At 35.4% G+C, this 22,205-nt stretch overlaps 1 protein-coding gene across 1 annotated transcript in view; it reads right to left on the reverse strand.

The window, feature by feature from the left end:
* Window positions 1–22,205, reverse strand: part of DNTT (DNA nucleotidylexotransferase) — a 68,784-nt gene that overhangs the window by 28,627 nt on the left and 17,952 nt on the right. Inside the window, exon 6 of the mRNA XM_010020339.1 lies at window positions 5,944–6,046. Coding sequence (XP_010018641.1) covers window positions 5,944–6,046 — 103 coding nt within the window. The remainder of the gene's footprint in view (window positions 1–5,943; window positions 6,047–22,205) is intronic.

Genomic DNA, 22,205 nt, shown 5'->3' on the forward strand with positions numbered 1-22,205 from the left:
GCAAAATCTTAACTAAATCAAGTTTTGGTAAAGTCTCATATTACAGTTCCAAGTATCTACATTTTCAACATCTGTATGATGTTTGTAGACAGTGTGCTAAGATCACCAGTTTAGCACTTTGCCACAGTCTGTATCAGTGTTTTCGTCTTCTTTATTCAAATGAAGTTGAAATCTCCTGAATTAGGTGCAAGAAATCAGGAATTAAAGCCCATCCTTAGCTAGGTGTGAAGACTTAGTAGAAGTTTTGTTTCTGGTTATTTGAGAAATCAAGCAAGATACCACAGCCTGCAGTGATTTTTCTCTTCATGGGCAAGAAGAGAGCACCTACTGAGTGTTTTTTCTCAATGAGATCTGGGGACAGTCACACAGAACCACTACTAGCCCACGCCTGGATTGTTAGTCTGTAAACTCTGGAGAATATATTATTATGTATTACCTGTGTGTCTGTAATAGATAAAATGTACTTGACATAAAATGTTCAGGCCTTTAAAGATGTTAAGTTTTAATGTTTAGTCATACACTGTACCCTCTGCTTCATCAATATTTTCATTCTAACACTTAGCTGTGTTATCATAGATAATCTCTTCTGCATCAGCTTTACTTAGTTTTCAGAGTAATTTTTTCCAGCTTGCCACTTGTATATATACAGGAATATAAAGTTGTGAATTAAAATGGGGTAAATTTGACATGTCAGTCTTTGAATGCCCTTTACCTGAAGTCATCCTGGTTGCCACACTTCCTAAAGGTCCTCCCTTTGATATCCCTCCACCGCTTGAAGAGTACAAATTCTGCCTGTTAATCCACGACATTTAAAGCTGGGTCTTTTTTTTTTTTTCTCATCCTATTTTTGTACTTAGGAGCTTCAGGGGAATACTCATTGGGGTTAACATCAGGCAATCACAAAGCAGTTGTAAAATATCAGTATGGAGACTTCCTACTGCTGTTTTCCCTTGTTTACTAGGCCATGTCTTCTACTTAAATACAGTTCAAGTATATGCAGATGGTCACAGTTAGCACGTGTGACTAGAAAGATATTTTTAGGACTACTTGTCTCTGGGTTATTCTGTAGTGTTTTATCCTAGTTTGTTGGCTGGGCAATTTCTAAAGCTAAAAGGAAGAATATAAGAGTATGTAGACCACTATAAATATCTACTTCAACTTAAAAAAAATGCAACTAGGAAACAATTATACAAGTGCTGAGTTCAACAAGCGGTTGAAACCTGATTCGAAGTCAGGATATCACCTTTAAATAGGAGCCAAAGCCTAGGTCATGTCCGTTGGGATATTTCCAATTAACCTAATTTGATTAGGCACTGGACATCACCATTACCCCATAAAATAAAGCTGAAGTGGCACTTCCATATGTTTTGAAAAAGTATTGCCTGGAGGAGCAGTCAGCGATGAAGATTGTGTGAAATTCTGGCTACTGCTAGCTGCAAAACAGCAGCCTTCTCATTACTCTGTGTCAGAGAATCTGCAGTTCTTTGCAAATTTCACCTTGATCTATATACCATAAAGTGCTGTAGACATTGTTTGCACAATCAAGTTTTAAAATGTGGGTATTTTCATTTCTCAAATTTACAGCACCATCAAAACCAAATGTGTGGGTTTAGAGCAGTTATGTTAATGCCCAGAACAATTTTTCCTTTTTTTATAGTGTTATGGACTTTTAGTTAAATAGACTGCTGGTACATCAATAGCATTGATATTGGAGTAAATCCATGATCAAACTGCAGAAAAGTGTGATTTTTTTGAAAAATATGAAATTAATAGCTGAAAAATAAATCCAAATATGTTCATTAGCATTCTTTGTCTTTTTTAATTAAATGAAATCTTGTCCTATTTTTAATGTTACAAGCTGTCGTTATTCAAAATTCTCTGTAGCTGCATTAATTCTCTTAAAGCTAAGTAGGAACATTTTATACCACCTGACAATCTAATCCAGTATGTTCTTCTGAAATGGATATGTGTTGCTGGTCTTTATTTCCTTCTGGATTTTTTTTTAGTGAAATACCTATAGCTAATCCAAAATAGGATGTAGTCATGTTGGTCCAGAAAAATCTCTACCTAGGTGATATGTATTGAATTCTATAAAGTGGAACAGCTCAAGGAACAGATGCCCCAGAGCAGTCGGGCCTGAGGAATGGAGGTATTCCTCTCCCTGAGGAGACCAGGAGAGGAATCATTAGCAAATGGCATCAAAGAACTGATCATCAATACAAAACTTTGCAGATGCTGCCGAATCACGCAGCTGCCTTGAGCCCTTTACACTTTCAAGTTCCCCGCATGTCAGAATGGTTTGATTCTGGCCATGTCCTGAACCAGATGATTTTGACAGCAGTGGACAGACCAGCACTGGAGTCCAGGAATGATATTTCCCCCTCTCTATGACATGACTATTTGCACTGGTGAACAAGATAGATACATAGATAGATAGAGATACATAGACACATACTTACCTACATACATATGTACAATACAGACCAGAAAGATCACATGCCATAAGAAATGCCACTGCTGCCTGGATCTTCACTTAAAACATAGCAGGAAATGGAACACTTCTGCCTACTTTATACAATAACTTCACAAGCAGGATTCAACCCATCTTCTGCCTAAAGCAATTTAAGCCAAGTTCTTTCATGTCCAGTGCTCTAACCACCGTGCAATAGACTATTTTAAGTAAGTGTCCTCATCCCCTGCTGAAGCTGAGCCAGAACAATTAAATAAATAAATAAATAAATAAAATCATAATGCATTGTGTCAAAAGGTGAGATGTGAGACAATACGTGTTCATAAAGGAGCTCTGCATCCTTATGGGCAGAGCATTCATATGAAAAAAAAAGCTCTTTGCTCCAGCCTCTTAACCGTTTCTGTATCTTGTCTTGTAAATAGGTTTTGTTGCTGCTAAAATCCAGCTGTCACTCAATAATGAAAGTGCTGCTGTTCTGTGAACCCTGTTTCCAAAAAACTGTCTTCCACAATGAAAAAGTGAGACCAGTTACTTGTTCCTCACTATCCACTTTAATGGGACATCAAACCTTCCCCTTCCCAAGCTGTTCACCTCAGTAAGGGTGAATAATGGAGTCTAAGCCACACTACTAATATACTCTAATAAGCATACCCAGGCAGGCATCTACATTCTTCATTTTCCTAAAAGCCATAAGAAAAATGCAACATTATACCTACATGAACACAAAAGGAACAAATGAAAAGTGCAGAAATGCCTTTAGTAATGGCATCTCTTCCTTTGTTGAAAGTAACAACAGGAACAGAGCTAAATATAGCTATATAGGTTTTTAACAAAAAAAGAAAAATGTCTTTACACAGTATGTGAATGAAGCTGCATCAACACAGATGGCTCAGCCTGTTTGCCCACAGACTTCCAAGTTCTAACCCACATAAGTGATTTCTTAGTTTCTTTATGAAGCTTTTTGGAATGATTAAAACCATAACCTGTGTACTGCATTGCAGCTTTTCCATTTTGACACTCTACTTTGAAGCTCAATGGTGACTTTGTATTATCTGTTCCTTGGCCCATTTATTGCTGGTGATTCTGCATCAAAGAGCATGATGGTGTTGATTTAACCACTTAGTTTTCAGCAGCTTTCAATGGAAGGATCTTGTTACATTAAACTTTTCAGCTAAGAAAAAGGCCTTTTTATACTATTTAGATAAAACTGAGGTCTATAGTTTAGAAGCAAAACATTACAGAATCCTTCACTAAAAGCTGCTGAAAGGAAGTCAACATTGTGACCTCAGTGATATTCTTTGATGAGTCTGGGCTTTGAAGCAGTAGCACAAAAGTGGAAAGCTGTGGAACAGACTACGGGTGTACTGTCAAAAGGTATAAAAGTGCTTTAGATTTGAGAGTTTTTGCCTGTCTTGTCCTCCCCCTTAGAAATCAAAGGTAATAAAAAAGCAAGTGGAGTGTAGTTCATGTCTTTTTTGCATTTTGATTTTGCTGGCAGCTGACTTTTTAGTAGTACCAATAAAAGCCAGTATATTACAACTGCCACAGTAGAGAGGCAGTATAGCTAGCAGTATGAGCCATAACAATTCTGGAGGACAAACAGAACATGGGAAATACTTGTCTGTACCTTTAAACAACCCCAGCTTTTGGGGGTTTGGTTTCTATGGCCATTGTGCATCTCCCCTTCTGGCATTTTCTCCATGTTGGGATTTCTAATGGAATCCTAATCTTTTCACCAAACCCTTGGCCACCCTTGACCTCCCAAACTCTCCCTGCACTCACTTCTGCCAAATTTTATCCTTAAAAAAATCATCAAGAATGATTTATTTTCTATTTTCTTTCAATTCTATTTAATGAAAGCAGCTCTGAGTGACCTGAAAAGCTTCAGCAGTTGCCAGATCACAGCCATTGTTCTCATTAATGTGAGTGGAGTATGATGAAATGGGAGAAAGAACAAAAGGCTGTACTCAGGGCAGGCTCTATTCTCAGCCTGTTGTTACTTTTCCTTTCTGCTGTGTGATAAAAAACATTATTTTAGGAGCACCCACACATGGGTTTCTAGAGATTCAAGTCTGCTTAAGAAGGTAAAAGAACAGCTTCCAAGAAAAAAACATAATTTTTCTCAGAATAGAGGGAGTAGATTGACTGAGAAAGAAACTTTACATAAATAATAGAAGATAAAAATAGCATAGCTCCTCAGCATTCATTAATTGTCACAGCTTCATTGCTTTTCATTGAAGTATGATAAATTATACCTGCTAGCAATCTACTTCAATACGTACACTTGCTGTACAGAATTAGGATGGAAGTCACAGAAATCTTAAAAATTTATTATAATCTGTTAACATTTCAAAGACAAAAAGCCAATTGAAGGAAGAGGAATTCAGTTAATGCATTTTACCAGGATAAAACAAGTTTGAAGCCCTTCCATTAAAACCAGTTGAAAGATTCTGACCACTTGAAACAGGTAACTTTCTACAGTCAGCTAAGCTTTTGTCTGGTTGGATGTCTTTCCTATGTTAACCCATTGCACATTAAAGTACAGAGTTCAAGAATGAATTCAAAGCATTCTCTCCAGGCTAGCTGCACTAAAAGCTGACTTGCATTTGGTGATTCACCTCAGAGTGTTGCCCTTTTACTTGTTGAAATGTACTCAATTCCTTTGAACAATACAGGTAGTAAATGTTGAAAAATATCTTAGCTGGCCAGATAGGTAGAAGAAGAAGAAACAAAAGTTTATTGTTCCCAAGATACTATATTTCTGACCCAGCAATAATTTGAGGTACAGACACCTGTTATAATTCAGACTCCTCCAACTTTAGAGCTGCTTGAAACTGACGAAAGCTGAATAGAAACAAACCCAAACCCTCTTAGATGAACAGTTCCTCTGTGAAATGTGTGCATTCTTCCAAACCCAGACATCATGGAAGACTGTCAATTTTTACAATATTCCAAAAAATAGAAAAAATGGCAGTCTGTGGGCTGAAAGGAAGCCAGAATACCAGGGCTTTGGTACATAAGTTTTCTGACTTGCTCACCTCACATCATGACATCACCCAAATCCACTACACTTAAAGCTGGAGCTCCCTGAAGTGGTTTCCCTCTGGGAGAACCTACTCCCATCACAACGAGAAATTAAACAAATACAGTTTTGTTTCAAAGTATAAGAACAGTTTTCTGTGACACTCAAAAATCCACCTAGCTTGATTTCTTACCTGTGGCTAGCTGCATATTCTTAGAGTAAGATAAAACAGAATGTGTGTAAAGTACTTCTGATATAACCTTCAACTTTAGCATTCACAGCTGGAGGATGCACCTAGATCATCATCATTAATAATCAAATAGAGCACTATGCAATTTCAAAATATTGCCGTCTTCTGTAAAAAGGAGTCAACATTCTTTAAGCACTACATAGGCTTAGTTTGGTGGTGTTAGAATATTTCCTTTTTGGACAAATGTTATTTAGTTCATACCTGCTTTTTCCATAAGTCAACAACTTTATGCAGAAGTTCATCATCTTCCTTTGGTCCAGGATTGGTGATCAAAAAATCTATATCATGTCCAGTCTTCTTACCCCTGGAAGCAATAAACAGTAAAAGACTAAAAGAGTTATGTTACCATTGAATTCCACACTGCTTTCAAAGAGAATAGTTTTGCTGCATTATAAAATAAAGAGTTTGCAGAATAAAGTGATAGCAACGTTTTTTGAAACATAATCAGAATGGAATCTTCTATGTCTTTTATTAGGTCTGTCAATGTTCTCCATTAAGCAATAATTTAAGCTTTTTAATGTACTTTCTCTGGTGTTCAACTAGATGTTGCAGCTCCATTTGCTGATGTTAAATCTCTCTCTTTCCTCCCCATAAGTCCCAGAAAAGGTTTCAGTAACCTTTGGATAAAAAAAATAACCAAAATACTGTAGTACATATTATGAATCCAGTGCAGTAACAGCAAATAAACTTGCCAGTCTGACTACTGCAGGCTTAAATATTCTTCTTTAGCTTGTCATGGACCCTTTAATGAACAAATCTGTGATTATGAATAATTTTGTTTCCTTTAATGGCAGGTATAAAATCCCTGAGTATTTTATATTTCTTCTCTTTTAAAATATAACAACATTTTTTGCAGAGATTGGGCTGATTTTTTTTGAGAACAGTTCAGCTTTAATGTGACTAAAGGTTGCTTATTACACCCACTAAGGATTTCACAATTCAATCTGTATGAACAAAGCTAATTGCAAATGTTCTTAATGTAAAATAATGTCACAACTTCTTGGTTTTTTCTTCATTTAAGTCCAAACATTCAGCTTGCCTTTCATCTACTTACCAAATGTGTTAAAACTAAGTCAGATTAAGATGTAGCTATCATTGCAAAACAGGCAAAACTGTGCTAGCAGTATGTTTCCCTTCAGAATTATAAAATGCTTGAGAATATCGGAAAATCTACCTTAGAGTGCAATTCATCTCAGGATTGCAGAACCAACACAAGGTTTTCAATTTGGTCTAAATACTGCAACAGGAACTACGTACGCATCTATTTATGGCCTGTAATACAGGCCAGCCTAAGGAGAAAGGGACAGAAGAGATATTTCTGCAACTAGGTGCAGTATACAGGATGTGGGGTAAACTGGAGTGGCGGCACTTAAATGTTATAAATCTCAAAATCATTTTCATGTGTTCGTGGAAAAAGTCTGCTCTTGCTGATGTTCACAACCATGCTAGGTGTTATAGCTCAGGTGTGTTTCAGTTCAACACCATATCCAGTATTCAGAGAACTTGTGAATTGTTATAGAAGCAGTGAAAATGGAAACCATACAAAACAAGATTTGCTTTTTTATTATTTCATTGTATAGTTCATTCTCTTAAGATAGTGCCTGAAACTGAGTCTGATTTCTTAAACTTGGAAATATGTAGGAACAGAACTGATTGGCAGACATGTTAACTGCCATTTTCATGACAGGAAATCATCTAACTGATAGAGAGCTGTACAGCTTTAGCAGCAAGATGTAAAGAAATTAAAATCTAGGTTTTACATTTGACAAGCAGTCTTAGTCAGCATAATGCAACTATTGTGCCATGTCTGCAGCAAAGTCAAAACTGCTTAAACAGGTGGAAATGATTTCTAAAGAAGTTTCAAACAAAGCATCAGTCTAGGCTTAGAAACCAAACAGCAATTCAAACCCAAGAAGTAAAAAAACATTTAGTATTCCATGTAACAGTTCCCAAGTTATTTTGTAGGATGACGTTCATTATCTCTTAAATTACCATAGTAATCCAAAGCTCACACACAGCATTTTTTACTTGCATGTCTCAAAATAATTTTTCAAAGGGAAGAAATTTACTATTTCCATCTTTGACATGCAGGAAGTGGCATAAGAAAACTTGCCTGAAATCATTAAAAAAAAAAAAAATTCTAAGGAAGAAATAAGATGCTGATGGAACTGGGAGCTGCTTCCTAATTCATCCTCTGATACCCAAACACATACGTGTTTCAGGTTAACCACATCCACAAAATCCTACATCAGTCCTGCCATAAAATCCCAAGAAATTCAAGGTGTTTCACTAGCCATCTATTTCTCAAGATAGAGAGCATTTATTGAAGTGCTTTTTATTTGTGAAGTTAGTGTGTTTAAATCTCATATAAAGGCACAGAATATATAATCACTGTTATCATCAGTTATATTTCAGCTTCTCTTTGAACTAATTCACATCAAATTATAATTCTGACTGAATTTGTCAGGCTATTATTGGAATATTTAGTCTACTTTCCACTACTACTCTTTACCAAATAATGTATTTTATTCTAGAAAAATTTATTACCTTCCTTAAAATAGAAAAGCAATCTAGTAAATTAAAAAGCTGTATAATATATATAGCTCATGGCTTGTAAATCATGCAAAAAGATGCAGTAAAATGCACATAGATTCAGACCATCATTTTACTGAAGCTGAAGGGAATGTGGATGTTGATTTCAGCAGAGTAGGGCTATTCACATATATATAAATATTAATATGTTTGTGTGTGTATACATACAAATTTAGAACCAGGATTATGCAAGAAATTATATAAAGGGCGCATAGGATGGGATAGTGCCAAGGTGCTCTTTTCCTAGTTCAGGAAGTACATAAACATATGTATTTTCTTTATCAACAAATAACTCTATATGCACATCAACAGCTCATTGAAGCCAAAGCTAACCATATACCTAAAGATTAGCTATGATACAGGACCTAACTATTCTATGATTCTATGACTTTATCATATAAAAGTTAAACACCACGGTGCCAGATATCTGGTCTTCAAACTGGATATGAAACCCCAGAATTTGTCACCCCATTCACCTCAGAGATGAAACCTCAATGTTTTGTTCATTCCTGAAGCTTTCCAAGATGAATGCTGCAGGCTATAGTCTTTTTCAAACCCATCACATTCAAGAGAGCAGGTTCCTTACACAGGGCTATAGATGGGCTCCACCATGATATACAGACTGAACTGAGTATCATTCACTTAAAATAAAACAAATACTTTGAAAAACAAACACTAAATTGATGTTATCGGTGCCTAGTTTTGTCTTGCATTTCATAGCCCAGTGATTGGTGCAGTGATTACTGATCTTTTTATTGCCTTGTTTTTCTTAGTTAATTCACGGTCAAGTTATCTGTCATCTACTGGCTGTTAAATACAAAATACAAATCCAGATCTTGGTGCAGGGAGCATAGTCCTTAAAGTTATCCACTGAAAATGGGCATCCTACTCAGTCCACTGTATCACACTCCCTCTTCCTGGCTTCAGAAATCTCCATTTTATACTGCAGGGTGGCATAAATCCACCCAGGCTGGTGATTTTATCACACTAATAGATGGTGGGAGATGAAGGGATTCTGTTCTGGCATGCCACTGCCTACATACCCTAATCACAAGGCTTCAATACAAAATTTGAGTGCTACGTTAAAAGTAAAACCAGCTGCAATGACATTTTACCTTATCTATTTTTTTGGCCTCCTGTGAGATGAGAATGATAAGCTCTCCAGTTTCTAGATTCCACCTGGGCATATGAAGAACCTGGGAAATTATTTGCTTATACCTGGAAATGCTGGAGCTGTTATGAAGCACAAGCACAGGTGCCCCTAGGACTAGAGCAATCAGGGACGTGGCTGGGGAGTTCAGTTTTCTGAGGCTTTGAATAGGAAAGGACATGGATTCAAGTTTTGGATTTTTTAGTCAGATCTGCTTACATCTTCTTTTTCTTTTCTTTAAATCTAACCCTAAGTCCTTATTGCTCTACAGCTATAAGAAAGTCAGCACCTTGCAGAACTCAAATTGCAACTTAGGTTTTGTCCTAATAATATATTCGAGCCTGAAGACTGCAAAAGACAGAGCCCTGCTAATTAGCTGCATTCATTTCTTGGCTGACTAAACTTGTATAAAGTTGGTGTTTCTTAGAAGTCAGTTAATCATCTCTAAGGTTGTTGGAATTTTCTTTTTTTGCTGCTATTGTTTTAATATAAAATCTAGATTCCAAGTCACCAAACATAACTATCATTATGACTAAAACTTAAATATATGACTGCATGTCAGAGAATAATCATATTGTCTGAATCTACAAGGGCATCAGCTGCATGATTAGATATTTTATAGCAGTATGTGTACAGAGCATTTTGAAATCCCAGGATATTATATAACGGCTAAGCAAATCCTATCTATTCTTTATTGATACAAATTTTTCTTTGGCATAATGATAGCATAATAAGTGTTGAAAGAGACTGCATGTGTGCTAAATCCTTCAGTGTTTATATACAAATACTAAACTTTACACATGAGAACACCACCACTGATATTGGAGGCATTAATCACTTGCATGAAGTCAAACAAATATATTTAAGAACCTGGAAGACTAAGAAATAACAGGTGCTCATTTCCAACATCTGATCAACTGTATTAAATAATAAAGAAGCATAAATTTATGTGGGGTTCCTGGAATTAAACAAATTAATTGCATATAATTAATTACATAATAAATCTTCAAGTCATACAATCATTTGACTGCTCAAAATAGAACATATTAAGTGGGGACAAATAATGGAAAACAGAAACAAAGTTAGCATAGATGTTTCAGGCTTCTTTCTATTTGACTGAATATTTTATTCATGTTAAAATTGCAGGAAAACATCGATTGTGGAACAAGGCTCTTAAACATTGGATATCGGCTAATGTTCTGAGTCAGCCGGTTTGATGAACCTGGACTTTATGTACTAAAATAGTATATGACAATATTAACATTCAGAAGTTAATGGTTGTTTTATCCATAGAATTTGCAACCTTTATATTGAATAAGAAAAACCCCATAGCTGTGAAATAAGTTCCTGAGAATGAGTGCTATCAGGAAAGACAACGAAAAAAATCAGGCCATCAGGAATTGCTATGCAACCAATATTCACCATAAAACTGGTAAGATTTTTTAAACTCTCACTTTCCTGACCATTTTATTGTATAGCTGCACTTTGACACAGAAAGATAGGAAAATCAGGAAAAATAATCTCAGACCAAAACTATGGCCTTAGATAGAATGTTGGAGAGTATGCACAAAATATCAGAGGGTATAACTCTCTCCTCCTTTCGAAGAGCTCAGATTAAAAATGGTACATCTGAAATTCATTTGTATAGTGAGCTGGATACTAGCTAAACAGCTGAAAGCCAATATAAAAAATAACAAGTCCTTTATTTGTGGAAGGATATATAGGAGTTCTTTACATGTTAAATTAAGCATCCTCATCTCTGCATTATTCTTTTGGGAAATGCAGGGAGGACAGCTTCTAGACACACATCCCCAAGAGATTTGAAAACATGCAAGGCCATTTGAATATTTCCTTGAATATAGATGAGCAATATGCATAAACTCCTTAGGAAGACCAAATTCAATTGCTGAAGTGATGATTGTGTGGCAATGGAAAAGGGATTAAATGTTGCAGAAGATTACACATAGCTGAAGGACTGGACAAATTGTGATATAGCACAACGAACTTTGTTTAAGCAGCAGAGAGAAAGCTTGGATAAATAGCAAAATCACTACTTTCAGATGTAGCGGAAGAATAATTAATAAGTACTGTAAAATGTATGTTCCTGAGGGAAAACTCTAGTAGCCTCTAGTAGCACACACAGTCAAACATATAATTACAGCTATAATCAAACATGCACACACATGCATACATAGTTTGAAGATTTCTTTCTGACTATTCTGATATTGATGCCACATTTTTATTCTAGGTAGATACTCTCTGCACTGGCTCTGATTTAACTCCCACTACTGGCAATCTAGAACATCATTTGACATCAATTGAGTTTGACCAAACAGAAGTGGTATGGTAATTCTGTCTCTAATAATCACAGTCCTGATGAAGATACTTCTACTACCTGTTTCCTACCAGTATATGCCTTCTCAGAAGAGAAACAAATATTTTTATTCCAGATCCCAAGTAGTTTGCATGCTTGTGGATTTGCTTACTTCAAGGTCTCAGCCTTTGGTGAGATAGACAATTTCTTACAGCCATATTAAAATAATTTATTCAGGCAAGAATAATTTTTGACTGTAATACTACAGATTCCAGAACTTTCTTCCGTATTGTTCAGTATTCACTTATAAGTCGCTTTCAGTTTACTTACCAGTGGGTAAAATTCTCAGAATATTTTGCCCAAGTAAATTTGCTGAATTCAGAATTTAATCAGAAATTCATCATTTCATTACACTTTCTTCAAACCTTTTTTGAGGTCAGATATCTAGATATAAAGTAAGTGATTTTATTGACTCAAAAGAACATTGATCTTTGCTGGACATGTAATTAGTACACTGACAGGAAAGAACAAGGCACTTTCCAAGGAAATGAACAAAACCATATCTGTGTAAGGGTTTCAGGAACAGTGATTTCCTGGAGAAGGATTTTGTTGAACGGGAAAAATGTTTGCAACATTCTCATTTCATTTGCAACAAGAACTGGGTAAGAGGTAAAAAAAAAATTAAAAAAATCTTGTTTGTGATAGAAAAGGTCTTCCAAATTACAAGATAATGCTGTAAGATTTATTTGAAGTTATTTCCTCAGAAACCCTCAACTATGTGTTCTGAAAAGAGTATCAACAGCTTAAGTAGCAGCATAATACTACACTAGTCCATTGCTAACATAAATGACCAGCTAAACCCTGTACACCACACATAAGCTGTTCTTCAAATCACTGTCAGCTTTAGCTCAGCAGTTTTCCTTAATATTCAAGTCAGCTCCACATTTTCAAAACAGCATTTAGATTCAACAGTGTTGATTCAATGGTGGTTCACATACATATAGAGTAGGTAGCAGGAAAATAAATGCTCACTGAACTGCAAAAGCAGCTCAACCAAAGTTAACAATCCAAAAACACCGACACAGAGAAAGCAGAGACAGCAGAATGCAAAAAGTAACTGTTCACAAGCCTCACTCACACTGCGCAATGATCACTCTGTCAGCAGAGGGAGAGTGGTTAAGAGAAGATTCAGCTAGAATAAACTAGGGGCACTGAAATATTCCAGACTCTCCCACCAGCTTCACTTGCTCTCTAGGCGCATTATCTTTATACCTCCACCTTAAATACGACAAGGACATAAGATTCCATTTTGTAGTTCATCAAATTAGATAGTCAGAAGGCTCATCTATACCATTTATCACATGAAGACATACTAAGCTTCCCAAAGGTGTTTTCTGGAATCCTATTGCTCCGATTCCAGAATTGAAACTCAGGGAAGCTTTCAATTGCTGAACTGGGGTGGTACATAGGAAGAGAAAGCTGTATAGATTATCAGGTTATTTAATGCAGTGTATAATTACAAATCCTAGATCATAATTTTGCCCATGGTTATAAAAAAATAATAACTGCAGGATCCTCCTCACCTTACATTGCAAGTATCTGTGGCAGGTGTCATCTGGTATTTCACTCCAAGTGAATGAATCCCAACACAGTCCACATACACAGTCAGTCCCTGAGATTCAAAAATAAAGTAACATGCCTAAAGTAACGAGGAAAACAATAAAACAAGATCTGATCAGGGCTCTGTGGTAGATAGATATGGGCATGGGAATATCTGGCTTCTTGGGATAATTTCTACTCTACTGGTTTGCTTGAATTAGGTCATAGCTGCTTTTGAAGACAGTCTGGCTCTAGTGGTTCCCAGACAGTGACAAAATTCATTCTCTTTTCGTTCTAATGACTGTAAAGTACCTGTTGAGATAAGAAGTGTCGGTGTGGGAAAATACTTGCACATTTTCTAGTTGGACTCTGATTTTAGTTCCCAGAATTTCAGTCACCCCATTGGACTTGGTTTGCACAAGCTGGCAAAAATTGAGAGTTGAATATTTCTGGAAATCCAAACCCAAACTGATTGAAATGTAATCCATATCAAAGGAAATTCTGGAATTCCTGTCCCTTGAGGATTAATTCTTCCCTGACTGTACATCACAGGACTATTTTGGGGCATAATTAATATCTGTTTGATGGTTTAATAGGATGCTGATTAATGTCTGAAATAGCAATAATCAAATTAAATTAACTGAAATAAATTCTGCCACCAGCAAAGACAATTAAAACTAAAACTGAATTAATGATATATTTAACTGAAAAGATACCATGCAGTTGAGAGACACTCTGACTTATTTTGAGGCAATTTGGGGGTAAAAAAAAATTGCTGTTGTAGCTTTGTCCACAGAAATACTTTCTTGCTGATTTAAGAGTAAAATAATATTAGATTAGACTGTCTCTGAAATGAAAACACTGTGAAAACTGAGCCAGTGTTCTCCCAGGCAGCTATAAACCAGGCTTCTACAAAGGTTTGAACCGCCAAAGATAGCTTATAGCATCTTCTTCACCCAGCCAAGTAATTCAACATAAACCAAACTGAACTACATAAGTATTTGTCAAAGATTCACAGGTGTCTTCTCTGGAAGAGGTGCTTGAGGGTGGACACTTCCTTAAAACGCTGCTTTTCTTGCCCAGTGTAACACTAATTCTAATTCACCAGGGGCAGAACTCATTTTCCATAGCTGTGGAAGCTATTTATTTTACTCTTGAAGTTAATCCAACTCTTCAATGAAGTAGCAATGGAAAATTCCTTTTGCTTTAGGAGCAGAAACTTTACTCATACAGCATAAGGGCATATAGCTTTAATATTGGATACATAAAACAAGCACTTTCGGTTTCTCATTTATTCTGCAGAATATCACTACTATGGTGTATTAGTAGCTACTGTTCAAGGAGAGTTTTAGGGATACACTTAACAATGCAAAGAATGCATTACTTGAAAGATCTTTCTTGTATCAAGTCAGGATAAAGCAGTGTCACCTGCTGAAGCTAAAGGGATCATGTCTCCAGATATTCCTGTGAATTGTATTCTGCGGGTGAAAAAAATCACTGAAGTGAGGAGAACCAGTGCAAAACCTGTGCAAAACCACTCAAATCTTACTTAAAACCTAATTTCACCCTCAGTGACTACATTGCCTCAAAAAAATTTAGTATTGCATGCCATTCACCCAGTCTCTCATTAAATGAGCTTTCAAAGACCAAGTGCATGTCATGCTATGCTTGACTGTGTGTGTCTTTTATGACCCACAAGAAACCTAGTCACTGTTTCTTAGAGTACAAGACACCTGGGTACTCCTCTTCATGTCACACTGATATCTTTTGTCAAGCTTTGCTTTAACAGATATTTCATGTTATTTTAATACAATAAGAAAAGATAAATCAGAAAATGGTTATTCAACTGAAAGACTTAAACGACCTGCAGTATTGCTGAATTTGAAGTTCTCCAGTGACTTTATAAAGGTGTATTAGATTATCTGCATTAAAAATTATTTAATGAGTTAAAAATATTATAACGCATAACATTGAAAATATTTATTTCCCCTGCCTTGTGGAAAGAATGAATGCTGAATGGTGTGTTTATTTATTGACTTCTAGGGACTCTAAGATAAACGATTATTAACAAGCATATTCAGTTTAAAATAAAACTGCATGAGGATTTTTTTAATACATGGATATCTAAGAAGAACATTATGTTGTGGAACATTATGAAAATGGCAGTCAAAATTCAAAGATTTGACAAAAAAAAAAAACAAAAACAAAAAACCCACCAAAAAACCACCAGAAAATATAATCCCACAAACAAACCCATCGCAAACAATTTGATTCATCTATTTTTGTATGTATCTTGAGGAGGACCACCTATTACTCACATGCTGAAATTCCCATCAATCTTAACTCACCTCCAAAGCTGTTAAAATAAAAAAAAAATATGAAACAAAACAAAAAAAATCAAATCTGGGAGAAACAGTTACAAAAGTAAATCCAGCCTGGTTTCTACTGAGACAGCAAAGTAGGATAATGGCCATGTAAGAATTTTATCACCTACTTCTCAATTAAAAAGTCTGGCTATCTCTATGTATTATAATAGTTGTACTGCCTAGATAGCATTATTGTCTTCCAGTTTTCCATGACATAAATGCCTGAATGTGGCTGTCACCAATTATACCTTGATGTTGAATATTTATCTCTTTTTGGCTTGCATGCAGGAGGAGTTTTCGCTACTAACAGCTCTAGGCTGTCTGAATTCTGTATTTGAAGTAAATTCCCTATTCCACCAACCAAAACAAAACTATGCTTAAGCTTTGAATCACTGAGAGTGCTGTCTCAATTTCATGTAAATAATGCAACTATACCTGGAAGCTGTCCCTATAATTTCAAGCTTTTAAAGCTTATGAAATGTGCCATACCAATCTGTCACAGTTTTATTTAAAGTCATGAAGTATATTGCTGAAGTTTTGCTGTCTCGGCAAATCTTTTAAATTACACTCCATTTCAATCAAGCATTCCAAATGACATCATAGAAACTTCCTGCATACATAAATTTTGCCAAGTGTCAATCAATCAATGGTGAAGCAAAACCCCTTCAACACTGTTTGAAAGAGATATACACTCCAATGAGAATTGATGTGGATTTGGGATCTCATATATTCAGCTGAAATGTAAGAGTATGCAGATGATACTTTAGAGTTAAAACATCTATCTAGTTTCACATGTGTAAACTCTACTTTCAGCATATTCTGTGATAACATGGAGCAAGCTTTCTCACTCTGAAGAAAGAGTCTGTATGACAGTGGTACAGTATCTTTGGTTACCAGAAATAGTAAAGTTTACAAATTCCAATATACAGTAAGTACAGAAGAATCAATCTTGACTGGAGAGAAGGTACAGTTTTATTATTTATAAGAGCAGGCATCTCAGACTAGACCTGCTCAGATATTCTGAAATACCTAGTCTCTTTTGGCCTAATTTCAAAGGCTTAACGAAGACTTTAAAATTATGCAAACTGAGAGACAAGGAAATTCAACTACATATAAAGAATACAACAAAGAGATTAGTGCGCTCAAAAATGCCAGATGTTTCAGTGAACTCTCAGAGAGTACAATGAACTTTGGAAAAAAAAATAAAACCAACACAACAACAAAGAGAAAAAGAAACAAAGAAAATAACCTCTCTCTATATTCAACAATAAATCAACATGAGATAATTAAAGGAGAAGGTTAAGGTTTTTAGGACTTCTGCCTGACTTCTTTGGAGGTAGTTGGTGACCAGCGCTTTTAAGGACAAGCTACCACAAACTGGGAGTGCTCTGGACCCTTCTAGATCTGCATTAATCATTATATATAGATATTTTTATAATTCAAGACAAATTCAGGTGCTGTGTCCACCGTATGCTAGTGTTTTGCCCGAGAATAGTTTGCTGTCATTGGGTGTTTAAACGGAGTAATCAAGAGCGAGCTATAGATTATATATATACTCCAGATGCCTATATGTGGAGCTGGACAGCTGAAATGCATTGATATTCTGGATTTGTAAGTCAGAAAGCTGTACAGTTTTTTGTTTTCGTCTCAGCTGGGTACATAATCTACTCAGGTGCAACATTTCAAACAGCATTACTTGCAAACCAAAACCTCAACTAAGCACATATATACTGCTAGAACAATAACCTAGTGATCTCTTCAACATCATTAATAATGCAGAAGAGAAAACAGAAAGGTCAGATGCATTCAAATTATTTACTGAAATAAGTGGTTAACAGTCTTCATTATTAATTATGAGAGCTGTATATTTTAAAAAAGCTTTTATGAAACTATTTGTCACACGGTTTTTTTTAACTAGAAAAAAATATTTTTTCAGCTAAGGCAGTTTCTCTTTGCTAGTTTATATTTTCATTGTCTAAGAGAGAATTTTTTAGTTGAGAATTATATTTCTATTCTACTTATTCAGATGCTAACTAATATATAAGATAATATTTAAGATATATTTTATTTTGAAAGAAGTAAAAAGATGCTTTCCTATACTGACATTATAACAAAATTAACAAATAGCTTTATAGGAACAATTTTTGCTGTATTGAAGCTTTCTGGTGGCAGATTAAAAATATGCATTCAATCCCAGTCCATTTAATTATCTTCAGAGTTTCAAATGGATTCCTTTGTCATATCCATCACAGACACTTCCATCAAAAAGTTCTTTTACATGCATGTCTACTTTGGCATTTCCAAAACTCAAAATATTCACTTTAAACAATTTAAAAGACAATATTAATGTTCATGCAAGGAAAGAAATATGCATTTTCAGAATATCTGTATGATATTAAATGTTCAGCCTGGGCTTCACTTGGCAGTGATAGAACAATCCGTAGAATCAAGCTACCATAAAAGTAAAGGTTTCTATTTGCTTCCTGCTCAGAGGTACTGGAAGTTATATAAACATGACAGTTTTTCCTTTAAAATTCCTTGAACCATCCCCCCCAAATTGTAACATAAAATAGGTTTAAAACTTCTGTTTGAGCTGCTGGCAATTGTTCATGCATTTGCATGACAATCTGATTGAAGTTAAACTTTCAGGGCTTTTGTAGCAATATGTATAATTATACTTTAGCTGTCATTACTGTAAGACATTTAATTAATCTATCCCATCTCCAATGGAATATAACAACTGGTAATTTCAAATTAAACAGTTGTGTGGTTGCTAGCATACAGATGCAGGATGGTGAGTTTAAGTCTAGCCGTTCTACCAAGACACTGAAGTTTTACTCTAGCACTTCTGAAAAAATTATGCACAGTTTAAACTTCAAGCATGAGTACAATCTGTTCAGTTTTAATGACACTGCTCGCTCACTCGAATTTTTAGAATGAACTGTTAATTTTTCCAGGATTGGTCTGACAAATGGATGTTCCACAAAAACACTTGCTGCAAGTAAGGTAGTTGGGAATTTTACAGAAGCATAATCTAGAGAAAATGAAATTGCTCTCTTCTGAGAGCTGATTTGGATTGTATAACCTACAATCTGTATAATTTTCTCTAAGGGAAGGGGGCTCTACTCTTATCCTGTGGGATACATTTAGAAAATTAGACTTTTACAAAGAAAATAATATTTACTATTAAAATGAACATATTTTATTCCAGAATTATGGAATACAACTAGTATGGGGGTTTTGTAATCAGTTTTCAAACATAAATTGAAAATCAATACTTGTCTATTTGGGCTACGTCAGTGTTTTGACAAGATAACTGTGTTGGGTAAAATGACACTGTTAGCCAGCAGTTCCCTGGAGCTGAAACTGTTATGCCCTTTGGACCAATACTGTTTTTTTCCATTTGAGAAAATCATTTAAACTATGCTAGCAAAGGAACACTGCATCTCCACAGAGAAAGGCTGCCAATATATTCTACAAGTATAAACATACCAGAAAAGCCTTTTAAAGTGTAAACAAGCCTGTCACTAAATCCACCTTCTCCCATAAGTAAATCTCTCCATAGTGAAATCTTGTTATCCTCCTTTACAAAATTCCTTTGCTCGACTTCAAGACATGATCCTCTCTCAGTCTAAGGAGCTCATGAACTTGGCTTAGTTGATTTAATCCTAAATTGACAACTTCTGTGATTATTATTAACCAACTTCCTTAATTCCCAGACCATCACAAGGAGATACTGTTTGAGAATGTAACTTTTAAGTGTTCTCTCTGTGCCCTTTTTCCCTGATCCATATATTGTAAAGCTCTAGCCATGTATTTTCAGAGTCTTTCAAAGAACCAGTCATGTCCTATTTCTCTAAACTCTTGTTCTGACTTCTGTCTCAATATGATCCTGATTTCTTCAACCTTCAACCTGCACACAACCACACTGTTGTGTAACCTCTCTTAAAGGGAAATTTTAAGGCATCTTCATTGAGCTATCTATTTTTATTTCTTTAGATGAAATGTGAAGATACATTTCCTGGGTCATTGCTCACCAGTTCAAATTCTCAAAACAATTAGATGAAAGCATCCTTCTGATTTCTTATGATTCACATGAACTCAATGTCAAGGCTCCCACCAACCTTTTAGCTAGAATGTACCAACAGGTTGTTCACATTTCATTCATCGTATTTGAATAGTGGAGATATGATCTACATTTACTAAGTCTGGATGTAGTACTATTTAGGGTAGTGATACAAATGCACACTACAATATCAACGTCAAGACATTTCATAAACAACAATGTTCAATGAGGATATTATTACTAATACAGACAAACTAGGTGCAACTAGACACAGTAACCTCTGCAATAGGATCAAATAACCAGGAATGTCTGCTGTGTTTACCCACTCAAACTGTGTCTAGGTGTAAAATATGCTGACATAAAAGGAACATTTTCTGCAGTCTTTGATCATTAACATAGCATGCAAAGGGTAACATTATTAGTATATCAACTAATATGAGTTTATAAGTTTGTATACAAGAAGCAGCAACCCATAATGTTTTGGGGTTTTTTTGTTCTCCAAGATAGCTCCTAGTGATATCAGAGAACATAGTCATCATAGCTGATGACTATAACCAAGTCTGTCTTATCAGCTTTGCTGCTGTCTCTTTAATGCTGATTTTCCATTCTTCAAAAAAATTGCCTGAAACATTTCCATCCAACTCTCACAGCATAACAATCTATAATAAATTCCACCCTTCCCAAACTGAAAGCAACTAAAAGGACTATTTCTAGCTACAACCAGAAACAGTTCACGCATATCCTACATGATAATGTAATTCATGCAATTCCTACATTATTTACTTTTAACCTTTTTTGTTTTTCCCTTGTTATCTGACATGTAGAAAATGTTCTGTCTGACTCATATCATAAAGAAAAAATAAAAATATAGCCAGCAGTTACCTCCTCATTATCATGGCCCCACACCACTGGCATGACCATGCCACATTTAGTTAAAATGTTTAGGCTACTCTTGCTCAGAAGGACCTGCAAAACATATTTGTTGGTTGCTCTAAGCATAGTAAAATGTCATCAATGGTTGCAGCTTTTCTAATGACTAACTGCCACGAAAATGTCATTCTTTGCTTGTGCTGTCAACCATCTTCAAACCAACCAACTAGCCTATAATAAACTTTGACTTCTGCTAAAGGGTAAATCAGCAATGAGTAAACTCTGTTATACATATCTTATTTTCAAGCCAGCTTTCTATGAATAAAACCATGGTAAAAGTGATACAGTATATTACATGTTATAATTAGAACTTGGTTTTGATCTCTTGACTCAACAACAGGCATTTGATTCTGCAAACCCTGATATGTCTGGCATCTGAGGCTGCAAAATCTCTTTTGGAAACAGTGAACCACAGAATAATGTTCATCTTAGTAACTGCTCACTAATATAGTGCAAAAATCTTTTCAGAACTTCGTCTCTAGCATAGATGCCCCGAAACATCTAACAAACTAACAAACAAAATTATCTTGCCATATGAATAGTAAGAAATATACTTTTGAGGCATCAAGAAGCTCTCAGAGGAAGCAACAGATATTCAAGAAAGACCGCAAACAAGACAGAATGTAATGAATTATTTCCACTTCTGTCCTGAATTCCTTAAGGACAGGCATCAGAGTTCATAGGTAAAGAGATGTTTCAGTATAACTGTCTGAAACAAAATAAGAAATAAATGTGTGATATCTGGTGCACCTATTTGTCTGATGGAAAGCTTGTGAAGCATCATTAACGGTTCTTTCTTAACATATTAATTAAATCTCTTAATCATAATCAGGCCCTATCTTTGGCCCATTAATGCTACCTCACTGCTGATTTTACTGCTGGGAACTTAGTCTAAGTCTAAGACTGCTGTCAGAGTTTTGATTCAGTTTGATTCAATTTTCTTTTAGAGTTCTGCAGGGGTGCCTGTTACAAAGACAGTATTATTATGTCTCTCTTCATTCTATTCCCACCTTGAATGGCTTGGATTTTGTAAGGCATCCTCTTTTTAGCAGGTGGACCCCAATGAAACTATTTAATAGATAAAATCTAAGGAACAGAACCACCTAAATACTATGCATCCTTATCTCATCAAGACTATATATATCTTTGATTTGACCACTTGTTCTTTATTTTTCTTTTATCTTACCACATTATCTGAAATCTCCTGGGTCTTGCTTTTTATCTTGCTCCTTTATCTTTCCCTGAATATATTTGACTATCTTAATAGTCCTCCTTGTACCTAATACTCTATAATTTTTAGAATATTTTTACTTACCAGTTTTATGTACTATTGTGAATATGTTTTACTCTATAGCTATTTATTTGTGAGACAGCCTGTAAAACTGTAAGACCCTTAGTGCTCATCCATTTACAGCAAGTACTTTTCAAGTAGTAGATTTTAAACAC

Source organism: Nestor notabilis, unplaced genomic scaffold, assembly GCF_000696875.1.
Source record: "Nestor notabilis isolate BGI_N333 unplaced genomic scaffold, ASM69687v1 scaffold4948, whole genome shotgun sequence".
NCBI classification, from domain to species: Eukaryota; Metazoa; Chordata; class Aves; order Psittaciformes; family Psittacidae; genus Nestor; species Nestor notabilis.